Source organism: Sceloporus undulatus, chromosome 4, assembly GCF_019175285.1.
Source record: "Sceloporus undulatus isolate JIND9_A2432 ecotype Alabama chromosome 4, SceUnd_v1.1, whole genome shotgun sequence".
NCBI classification, from domain to species: Eukaryota; Metazoa; Chordata; class Lepidosauria; order Squamata; family Phrynosomatidae; genus Sceloporus; species Sceloporus undulatus.
This window is the reverse complement of record NC_056525.1, coordinates 232144007-232156330: the sequence shown is the minus strand read 5'-3', so window position 1 is coordinate 232156330 and position 12324 is coordinate 232144007. Positions and strand designations below refer to the sequence as shown.

General features: G+C 38.7%; 1 protein-coding gene across 6 annotated transcripts in view; it reads left to right on the top strand.

Annotated features, from left to right (window-relative positions):
- SAMD12 (sterile alpha motif domain containing 12) overlaps positions 1–12324 on the top strand; it is a 281156-nt gene that overhangs the window by 18348 nt on the left and 250484 nt on the right. For all 6 annotated transcript variants that reach the window (XR_006103723.1, XM_042465503.1, XM_042465501.1 and 3 more), the window contains exon 2: positions 3553–3731. Coding sequence is in view for 5 of the 6 variants with exons in the window: in XM_042465503.1 (XP_042321437.1) it covers positions 3553–3731 (179 nt within the window). In the remaining variant the exon portion in view is untranslated. The remainder of the gene's footprint in view (positions 1–3552; positions 3732–12324) is intronic.

Below are 12324 nucleotides of genomic sequence, written 5' to 3'. Positions count from 1 at the left end.
CTGTCATCAAAATGTTGTGGATGTCCTCATGCCTTAGTTGCATTCCTGGTGTTGCTCTTGGAACCTACTTGGTGGTTGACCCTAGGCACTGGGATTCCTTTCTTAGGGAGGTTAGAAATATACCCTCTGTAAGGTTCTGGTTATACTCTGCTGCCACCAAATGTGAAGACTTCCACTGATGTCACCCATTGCCACCAAATGTGAGGGCTTTCCCTTATTGCCACCTCTACCACAAATATAAGTACCTTCTGCCCTACCATGATGACCACCAGTTGAGGAGATCTCTTAGATACCCTTGTGGTTCCCATGTGACATAGTATTCATCTACTATGTCCACTAGACAACCCTTTTTACTAGTTGCTGCTACCACAGACACCCTGTCTGAACCCAACTTTCTAATATAGATTGAGCATCCCTTATTTGGAATTCTGAAATCTGATACATCAGAAATATATCAGAGAGGGTTTAAGTCCTTCACTACACATCCCACAAATTCACCCTCTTCAAAAATATCTCACAAACATGTTTTGACAGGAAAAAAAGGCAGGAAAGCATGTATTATTTTAAATTTGTATGGAATAATTCCAATTAAAATATTACAATAGTATGTGTGAATTTACGTCCTTCTCTCCAAATTTGAAGACCCTTGATGAGCAACTTTAAATAAATATTTGATGTACTATAGGGTTTTAAATCTTTCTAGTCCACAGGAATAAAATATATTTAAAGGAGGTTCATGGTTAAAAAAAGGTTATGCTGGAAGAGATTAATTTTTACAGGATTTTTTTTAAAAAACATCATATAGTAGAATAACTTCATAGAGAAATCTTCTTCTTTTCCTCTTTTGTACACTGGACACTCCATGTGCCTCATTTGTACTGTGATATTTTGTAGCTCTTAACCCTGGGACTTTTTCTAGAATCCATGTGGCTAAAGAAAGGGTGGGGATAAAGAGGTGAGATTATAAGGGAGGGAGAAATGCAAAGCAAGAAAATGATTTGGAGGGGTGCATGAAAAGTGGGGTTTTCAGAAATTTGTGGAGGTGTTTACTTTTCTCCCAAGCTAAAGATGAGAAGAAGGAAGCTGGAGTATAATAATGTAAGACATTTTTCAGCTTTATTCTGTAATCAGTTTTTGTACTGAGTTTTAACTTAATAATAATAATTTTCTCTTCTGCTAAAAATGCAGTTGATTTTTTTTAGTGTATTAATGATTAACTAAATGCATTACTTTTCTAATAAATTTTGTGTCTCTGATTTGTGCTTCAAAGCCACAAACAACTTGGGACCAAATTACTTAAGAGTCTGAGCATTGAAATAAACTGTAAAGGCTCTGCTTGTGTGATCACTAGGAGGGGAGCTTAGTTTTTGCAGACAAAAAACCATCCACCATCTTAAAGTTGGCTCTAGGGTTATAGATCTCCCATCCCCTCCCCTCCACCCATCCATGTTCTGTTGGTTCCTTTTGAGCAGGCTCTGAAACCATTTCTGTTTCAGTTTACTTTTAATTAACAGCATAGGTATTAGTATTGTTCTTAGTGACTCTCATTTGTTGATACTGAGGCAAGTAGAATGGCTTCTATTTACCCTTCTCCAGAATTCTGAAATCTTAAATATTTCATAATCCAAAATTGTCTACATGGGTGGCTGAGATAGTGACACATTTGCTTTCTGATGGTCCAGTGTACACAAAATGCACAAAATTATTTAAAATATTATGTATAAAGTTACCCTCAGGCTATGTGTATAAGGTGTATATGAACCATAAATGAATTTCATGTTTGGACTTGGGTCCCATCTCCAACATATCTCATAATGTATATACAAATATTCCAAAATCCTAAAAATCCAAAACATTTCTGGACCCAAGCATTTTGGATAAGGAAGAATCAACTTGTGTTTCTCTCTTACTGGTATTTTCGGTGGTGGTGGTGGTGGTGGTGGTGGTGATGGTTAATTGTTTTGGTTTTTCTTTTTACTTATGTTTATGGTGTCTTGTATTTTGCCCTGAAAACATATTATAATTAATTGTATATGAATAAAAAGTGGATAAGTAGAAGGACTGTGACTCTGGAAAGCAGGGTTCAATTCCCAGATCGACCATGAAACCCACTGGGTGACCTTGAGCAAGTCACATGCTCAATGGCAAACCTGTTTTGAACAGACTACATTGATTCAATGAAGGAAGCCCTGAGCAAGGTTGTTGATAACAGGATCTCTTGGAAGTCTCTCATTCTTAGAGTCACCATAAGTTGAAACTGACTTGACAATATGTGACAACAGCAACAAAAGCAGTAGGCATGTCCCAATACCTGCCCAATAATGACCCCAGGGAAGATCACCTATGTCGCCTTCTTCAGTTTTGTTTCATAAACATGCATGTACCCTACCTGCAGTTTAAAAATAGACAGAGGCAAAGTTGCATACTTCAGCCTTGGCCTCCTTGTATGGCCAGCAATGCTCTGCAATCAATGTTCAACCATATATAAGTGAATGGGCAAGTGCTTCAAACCTTTGTGTGACCCTGATAAGCTGGAATTTGAGACTTACATATTGGGTAGCCTGTTCACAGGCTGCAAGTGTGAAGTCTAAAAGACACTATAATCTCCCACTTTGTTCCATTTATTCTTCTGGAGCCACTTCTGCTGTTTTTGCAATCCACTGGGAAATGAGCCAGGCTAAATGGTTGCTGAGAGATTGGGCTTTTCCCCGGGCAGGTTGAAGCATCAGACTTCACTCAGATCCAATCAGGGAGCATATACACTCCCATGGTACTCCTTCTGCAGTTGACAAGCATTATTGAGTAACCTGATAAGATATAGACCATACAAAACTGATCTTGCAAGAACTGCCCTGGCTTCCAGTTTGCTTCTGAAATCAATTCAAGGTGGTGGTGTTGACTTACAAAACTCTAAATGACTTGTGGCCAGGATATTTGAAAGACTGCCTCCTTCCATAGAAGTCTCAGCAGTCTGAGTCTTCAGAGGTGGCTCTGTTGCCTATCCCCAACATCTCATAAAGTTAGGTTGGTGGGTACACTTGCTTTCTAGCAGCACCTCAGCTCTACCCAACAAAATTAGGCTGGCCCCATCTTTTTTCAGCTTCCAATGGGCAGCTAAAACAATGCTGTTCTGCAAGACATTCAGTGTTTGAAATTGCTGTTTTAACAGTTTTAAAACTGGATTGTTTTTAGACTGCTTTTAAAGAATGCAAGCATATCAGAAAAAAAGAGTTCAAAGGGTGAATGATTTTCAGTTTCTCAGTCTCTGCATTGCTAGAGATTTGGGGACTGATGAAAAATCTGGGGGAGGGGGAATGGCCAGCTCTATGTGCATAAGATTTTAATTTAATACAGTTCAGTGCAATTGTATACAGTTGCAAATTAAATGAATTGTTATGCAGGCAGCATTTCACTTCAGTTCTATTTTCATGTCTTGGGTTCTATTTCCTAGAGTCCTGCAGAAATGTGGAGAATATTGAGAACTCTCTGGCTTAAGATTAACATTTCTTTCCACTTCATGTGCTCAAAGCCTATCATACTTTCTCCCCACAGCTATCCATTGCAGTCTAAATCCAAATGGTATCGATTTGTCTGTCCACACGGAAGGAATTAACCTGCAACTGGAAGGTGAGAGAGTGGATTCATCCTCACTCAAGAAGGAAAACTCTTCTAAGCTGCCAGAGTCAAAAGGAACACCCAAGAGGCATCAAGGAGAATCAGAAGCATCTAAGGTAGGCATAGTGAAATAGTACCTGACTTTCAGAGGAGAGCTCAAACACAGGTTGTATGCAGATGGTAGCATAATGAACCCCTAGAATCTCTAATGAAAAAGATCTCAGCAAACCTATATTGGACAAGGTGCTTAGATATGAAAGGTAGTTTTGCAGGTACCATATCAGAGTGACAGGGTTAGGTAGTGTGACCAGGTATGTTTTTCCAAAGCTATTTTTGTGGCCTCTCAACACTTCCAGACTTTCTCACCAAAAAGGGGTGTAAGATTCCTCTACTGGAAACCTCCATGAACAGTTACAACAGGGTGTAGTTATATGAGGGAGGTGTTTGCCAAAATGAGGGCAAATCTTCTGCTTCCCAGATTTCTAGTAAAGAGTGGCACATTGAAAAGCATTCCTACCTAGAACTCTGTGCATTTTTGTGTTTGCATTCCCTTGGGCACCTTGGTTGCCTGTGTTCTTCTGAGGTCTGAACTATTTTTACTGAGAAGTGAAGGAAAATTTAATGAGAGCAGGCAAAATTCATATTGGAGATGGCAATGTCTTCATTTCAGTCTCCTCCCATAGCTACAGCCCCCTGCACTGCTTAAATTATTTATTTGTTTGTTTGTTTATTTATTTATTTATTTATTTATCCAAAACCAAGAGCATGCTTCTGGCTGCTTCTGATCTTGTTTGGTTGCTGTTTTACATTTTTCAAAGTATGTGTAGCTTGAAGGCTTGCTGCAGGACTGCCTCACTTGACCACTTTTTCTTTACATATAGAATGTCCCAGTCCCAACGTTCGGAAACTGCAGCTGAAATGGGGGTATTCTTTTACCCACAGCCCTGGAAAGCTGTGTTTCCTACTCCCATATTCCCCTAACCAGAAAACAAAGGTCCAAAACATGGAGAATCCATGCTCCTGGAACTCTCCAGAAGCAGCATTTTTTATCTGAAGTATGAGTTTGGTGATGCTAGGGCATTTATTTCCTCTTCTTATAAGTTACATTCCAGTCAATTTATCATTGGAAAAAAATAAACAGGAAAATAGTTTTTCCAGTGAGTGCGTAGCCTGCCAAGGGTAGGGAAGAGGGGGAGTTTACCACTGCTGACTGTAAAACCCCCAAAGTCCCATGTAGCAGGCAATAGGAAAGAAAGACCTATGCCTGAAACAACAGAGAGCCATTGCCAATACTGGATTAGTATTCCAAGAGAAAGCTGTGTTAGTAAGTTCTACTGTAGTATAAAATGGTATAAATCAGGGATGACAAATGCATGGTACCCAGGGGCAAATCCTCCGTGATCCCCTCCTGTGGGCTGAACCCCTTCCCTCAAGCAAGCTGAAATACCTCAAGTTTTTTTCTGTACCACCTCTCAAAATGATAACAGGAAGTGCTGTTATATTACCTTACATTTTGAGAAGGACTGCAGAGGAAAGCAGAGGAATTTAGGGTAGTGAAGGGTTGTAGGAGAGTGAGCATGGTGTAGTGGTTTGAATGGTGGACTACAACTCTGGAGACCTGGGTTCGATTCATGGCCTGGCCATGAAACCCACTGGGTGATCTTGGGCAAGTTGCATGCTTTCAACCTTCATGAAAGGCAATGTCACACCTCCTTTGAACAAATCTTGCCAAGAAAACCCCCTGATAGGTTTTCCTTAGGGTCACCATAAGTTAGAAATGACTTGAAGATGTACAACACACACACACACACACACACACACACACGCACGCACGCACGCACGCATGCACGCACACAGAGGATGCTTGTGGGAATGGCAGGCTGTTTTCATATGTTTGAGTGGCATTCTTCATGGTTTGGAGGTGAAAATTAAGTCATTAAAAAACATGGGATTGGGGTTTTGAGGCTACACCATTCCCACCCTTGTGTAAAGGTATCCATTCTCTCCTTTGAAACTATTGTTTGTTTGTTTGTAAAATAAGCTTGCATGGTCTCCATTCTGTTGAAATACTGTGGGACCTTGTTATCTGCTGGAGTTTGGTTCCAGGATCCCCTGTGGATAACAAAATCCGTGGATGCTCAAGTTCGATTAAATATAATGGTAGAGCAAAATGGTGTCCCTTACATAAAATAGAAAATCAAGGTTTGTTATTCTGAATTTATACTTTTTTAAAAATATTTTCAAGCCATGGATGTTTGAATTCGTGGATAAAAAATCCGTGAATAAGGAGGGCCAACTGTATGTACACAAAAAGTCCACAAGGCCTAAGCTACAATAGACCTGTTAGTCACAAAGGTGCTACTGGGATCCTTTAAGACATTTTATGCTAATATTGGACTAGTTAGACAAATTGTCTGACTGGTTGTTGTTGTTGTTGTTGTTGTTGTTGTTGTTGTTATTATTATTATTATTATTATTGGGAGACAAAGGGATTACAAATAAAAAAAAATACAATTAAAAACATCCAAGACAGTTTCATTTGTTCCCAATATAAGATGAAACTCCTGCAAACAGAGTTCCTCCTCCTTGCAACACTGTGATTTGTTTTCAGACTTACAGAGCATTTATATCCATGAAAAGGAGAGCAGGCCCAGCAGAGTGTTTTCTTTTTAATGGGAATGGCTGCCTTTAATCGAGAGTGATATTAATTCTACTGGGAGAGAGCCAATTGCAAACATATTTGATGTTGGCCAGCTGACAAATGAGCAATCAATAGGCTAATTCAAATGTGTGTGTGTTTAACAATTAGGGTGTATCCAAACTGGTAGGGTTTTTTACATGATCCGCTAGAGAAAATAGATTGTGCTGTGTCTTTCTGCTTCAGATTTCCCATCTTAGAAATCTACTTTCTTCAAGGGAGATAGAAATTGTCTCTTTATTTTAAAATGTTGATGAGAATGTCCAGTTCAGCATACTGGCTGTATTTCTTTTCACTAATTAAACTCCATTCAGGATTGGTGCAACTTTTCATTATACCTGGCAGCATCAAAATGTTGTCACTGTAGTTAAAAAGCATGCCAGGAAAATATTTGTTTTTTCTTTCCTTTTATAATTAGTAATTTGTAATTAGCCTGACTTGGAGGACAGATAGTTTTTACTTATGACTCATAAACCTGCTAGCGCTTAACAGTGGTAGAATGACACCATATTGATTCCTCTGTTAATTTCAATGTCAAGAAGATTTACAAATAGTGTCCATATTCATTGATGTGCCTCTGCCATTCTTCTCCCTCTGTCTTTCCATTGTACAGGAATGATTCTTAGGCTTGTTGCAGATCCCCACTGCCACTTTTGTGGCCAAGGAGTGACTGTAAGATAGGTGGATTTTGTGTGAAATTTGTTGCAGAATATTGGCATACTGGGTTTTTTTTCTCAGCTGTGGCTCCCTTACCCCCAGGTTGAAAATCTCCCTGTTGCCATGCCCACAAATGCTCCAGTCAGGGTAGGAGAGAATTAAAATTAGCAATACTTCCCACACTTTAAGTATTACTGCACTAATCTGTGGCTCAAATTAATTGTAATTTTATACCCCTATAGCTTTGGTCTAGGTTTGGATTCTAGATGCCAAGTGCAAAATCTTGTCTCCCGTGAGTCAAATCCAGAGGAGCTGTTTTGCTGATAAACTTTGCTCCTGGAATTGCATCTTTCAGTGAAACTATTAGAGAATCGCTGCTTTCTTCTGTTTTTCCCTGTTCCAGAGAGTTGAAGCAGAGAGGGCCAAACTGTGGTGTCTAAGAAAAGAGGCAAACCTCTCATCATTCTCAAGGACATCTTCTATAGTTCATAGATTTGGGCAAATAATTTTTCTACTTTCCTCCTCCTCCTTGTTGTTTCATAATTAATCTGCTTTCTGCTGCTGTCCATTTCTTCGGCTGTAATTGACGTTCCAGTAGCTTCTCAATATCTTGCCCTAGTTGCCTAGCAAAAGGTTCTGATTCCTATTTTGGAAAAATGATGGGATATAAATCAAACAAGAAAATAAAACAAACTAAATACATGAAGTCCCGTACCTCATTTGTCATCTGATGTTCAGGAACTCCATTATTTGATGTGACCTTTGTGTGTGTGTTTTTAAGTATTGAAAGTAATATATTTTGATAACGCTCAGCAGAACAAATAAATGTTTATAACTTGACAGCATGCCTTAGCTAAACATGTAACTCATATATAGACATACACTTGTTTTTCTAACCTTCAGGTTAAGATGTCATTCCAAAGACTGACATGAGAACCAAGTGGATCAAGATTACTTCTGTTTGTATTAAGAAAAGAAATAACTGATAATCAATCTGTAATAAAAGAGTCATCATGAACTTCATTTCTTGAGTTGCATACCTGTTGTGTTATTTTTTTTCCTTGGGAACAAGAGACCACAACTTCTCATACCAAAGGTCGATAGATAAATTGTGTAAGCCTTTCCATTTTTGAGCAACCACTATGGAGTTTATCAGACACCTTACCTTCCGCCATGCTCCCATTGCATAAACTTCACCAATCTGCGATGGGAGCCTCCTGGTGGGATCACGGAGGGTGCAACACATCCATTTTCATCATGGAAACGTTATTGTAAGTGTTTAAAAAAGGGCCCTTTTTAAATAACAATTTAATCCATTATTAAAAAGGGCCCTTTTTAAAACACTTACGATAATGTTTCCATGACCAAAATAGAAGTGTAGCGCCATCCGTGATACCACCAGGAGGCTCCTGTTGCAGATCAGTGACATTTATGCGACAGGAGCATGGCGGAAGTTAAGGTGTCTGACAAACTCCTATGTGAACTGCTAGACAAAAGAATAATATTAGGTGGGTTTTGGGTTTGTTTGTTTTTTAACTAATAAGATGTTTGTTTTCTTCTGTAACTAAGGAGTAAAGCCAGTGCTGGTGAAAGTGTGTGTGTGTGTGTGTGTGTGTGTGTGTGGGTATTATTTATTTTGTTTCCATTTCATTGAAAACCTCCAACCAGAATATTGGGTTTTTGGAAAGCCACACCACATGTGAAAGAAAGTATGAACGGTACTGCAGTTTCTCCAGCATTTGATAGATGTTTATTTATATAACTGAGTTTCATTTGAGTATTGTGCCATCAATAAATAATTTTAAAACAATGTTTGCTTATTTTAGCTGAAATTATTTTAATGTAGAGGGTTTTCATAATGAGGATCATAAATAATATAAGATCACCAATCCTAGATCATTTTTCCAGACCAGTTTTAAAGTCATTGCACTACTCTAAGTGTTGTCAATCAACACAGAGTAGAATTTTAAAATTAATCCAGCAAATTCAGAGCTGCTTTGAAATACCACTCAAATTTAGTTAATGATTCATTACAAAGAATGATTCATTATATGCCATTTAGGCTGGGATATAAAATGTAAAACCTGGTGAATTTGAAACCATAAAACCATTATTACCCAGCTATTGTTTTATCTGAGCCCCTGAACTGTGTTGTATAAATACATCTTGCAAATGATGTAGGTTTTTGGCTTCCCAATTCTTTGTTGCTTCCTTGTTGATTCAGATAATAAACAATTTGGTGGGATTTTGTTTTTGGTTTCTGCACCCTATGTAATGGGGTTTTGGCGCCTTTAGTCTCAGCAAAAGCCTGTCTGACTTGGGAGACTCTACCAGCAGCATTGCTACTATCAGCTTCTTGTTTTACAGGCAGAACATAATCCCACCATCATGGAATGGTAGTGCCAATGTGTAGTGCCAGTGGGCACCTCTGGGGGGGGGAATGTAATTCCAGTGTTGATAGGTGTTCTGAAAGCAATTCCAAATAGACTGACAATACATCTGAATGTGATCACCATAGAGACAGTGTACCATTACAAAAACTGACACTACTTGGAATGTGTAGAATTGTCTGAGAATACTGGTTCTTATATTCTTGGATAGAATTTGAATCACTGAGAGTCTATAACTCTAATTATAATAATTGATAGCCTGTGAAACTGATCACCACCACCACCGTAATTATTTATGTCTAATCTCTCTTTCCCAGACTATGGTCCAGTACACACAGGCCAAAAGTGGCGTGGTGCCGCCGTTACTAGGGTTCAGGAGTATGCAGCAACCGTACGCTCCTGAACCCTAGTACTTATGGGTGGTGCCATCGATGCAGCGCTGTCCATATGATGCACGCATCCATGACATGTCTTGTGTAACACATCCAAATGGTGCAGCACACAGGACACATCACCGCAATGCCCCAGGGTGCCTTGGCATTATCATCGCAGGATAGGAGCTCCATTTTGGAGCTCCTTTTTCCAGCTGATCGTTGTTGCGGCCATGCAGTTGATGTGGCAGTGATACAGAGGAGAAAGGGTTGGCCTCTGGCCACCCTTTCTCCTAATCTGTACCGGGCCCATGGCTATATAAATGGCACTTCAACAATGCCCTAAGTTAAAATAACAATTCTTGTCTGCTTCTTTAGGAAATCCTTTCCACGTCCCCATGGGTGGTTCATATGTGTTATGGGCTATGGTTAAAATATTCTTAACTATATTATTGCAGTAGTTTGTGTCACAGTAGTTAGCTCATGTTGGCCTGTCTTACCAGATTCTCTTTGTGGCCCAGATTTGATTCTTAGATATTGAACTGTCCCATCTGGAAGGCTTTTTATAAATAATCAAGACCCCTTCCTATGTTGTTGTTAACTGCCATTGAGCTGACCTTGACTCATAGCAACCCTATGGATGAGACATTTCCAAGACCCTCCATTGCTCAAGTCTTATAGATTCTTTCCTGTGACCTCCCTGATTGAGTCTAGCCATCTGACGTGCAATCTTCCTCTCTTTCTACTACTCTCAACCTCTCGTAACATTTTTTGTCCTTTCCGAGGAGTTGTACCTTCTCATGATGTGGCCAAATTATGACAGCCTCAGTTTGATCATCTTGGCTTCTAGTTGTGTTTCAGGCTTACTCTTTGCACTTGATGTGGAGGCACCGTTAAAGTTGGAGTGGGTAACTTTGAAGGATCCATTTTCTACCCCAGGATTCTCCTTTCTCTCTAGGATTCTCTTTCTTTGTAGGCTATATAGTCGGCCCTTCTTATACACAGATTTTTTATACACGGATTCAAGCATCAACGATTTGAAAATGTTCAAAAAAAAAGTATAAATTTCAAATATCAAACCTTGATTTTTCATTTTTTATAAGGGACACCATTTTGCTATGTCATCATATTTAATGGGACCTGAACATCCACGGATTTTGTTATCCACGGGGGATCTTGGAACCAAACCCCAGCGTATAACAAGGGTCCACTGTACTAGGTTTTAAACAAGACAAAAATAAGAATGAAAAAATAAAATCAGAACTGATTGGACATTAGTGATGGTAGGTTTTCAAAATAGCAATAAGGGAGGTCGAAGTTGATGACATGAAGTCCGGAAGTAGATATTATCATGTTTGTGTTTTGTGTAGATACCAAATGAACATTTTGATTTTAAGTTAATTTAGCCATGTGTTTTTCTGTAAAACTGACATATTGTTCACATTCATAAACAACATGATGAACATATTTTTGTCTTTATGAAATGACCAAACCACAAAATACAGGATTTGTTGACATCTTGTTTGGTCTGTATACAAAGGAAAAGCCTTCCAACGTTCAAAGAGGAGGCATCCCTTATAATAAAGGACAGGCTTTCTAGTTCTCAAACCTGTTTTCTAGTTTTCTTTCTAGTTTTCAAACCTGGGAACCCTATTATACATCCATTTCTGGTTTTGATTTGGGAAATTGAAAGGATTTGGGGTACTTGGGAAAGTATGATGCTGTAAGTCTTCTGGAATGACAGAACCGCTTCCCCTCACTTTTGGGGGTGGGGTCAGGATGGACCACACTTTTATCACCCCACTTTTCCAGGTACACTTAAATGTTCTCCATTTTGAGAGAAAACTTTCAAAGAGTCTAATTTTTAAATTCTACCAGGTTTATTTTTTAATGGTGTACTGGATGACAAGTCTCTAGTTCATGAGGATGAATCCTAATAACTTATATTAGAAAGTGAATCAGTCCCAGGAATCTTTATATATCCAATTATTCCCTACATTTGGAAAGGGGTGCTGTACTCTTTATTGCCATTTAAGTATTGCATGTTCTATACAGAAGTTGGATTCATCTTCTTAATTCCATAGATATTTTGTCGTCATTGCAGATTGAATCTTGGTGTAATTGGATTTTTTTTCCATATTGACCATTAGAGCTAGAGTTACATTTCCCCTTTAAGAAGTAATTGCTTTATTATTATATCTGAGCCAGAGGCAAACCGAGTGAATCTCAGAGCGGTGGGGGTGTAAATTTTTTTTAAAGGATATGAAGTGATCTGAAGTCCTCTTTGTCGACAAGCTGCTTTTAGAAGCTGGCATACTGTACTTTTTAGGAGAAGAAAGAAAACTCTCGGCAATGTAGCTCATTAATGTTTTGGGTCCTTTTTAATGTTTCCCCCATATATAATTAGTTACAAGAAATGACATCAAACAACATTAAGAAAATGACTAAGGGAGCTAGGACAGAGGATCAGAATTGAAAGTCAATTATTTTGGGGCCAAATTAATCACTGGAATAACTAACCAAAGACCATGGATTTTTTTTTAAAGTTATTTTATTTTTATCTCATCTTTCTTCCAGGCTGTGAAGCAAGGTA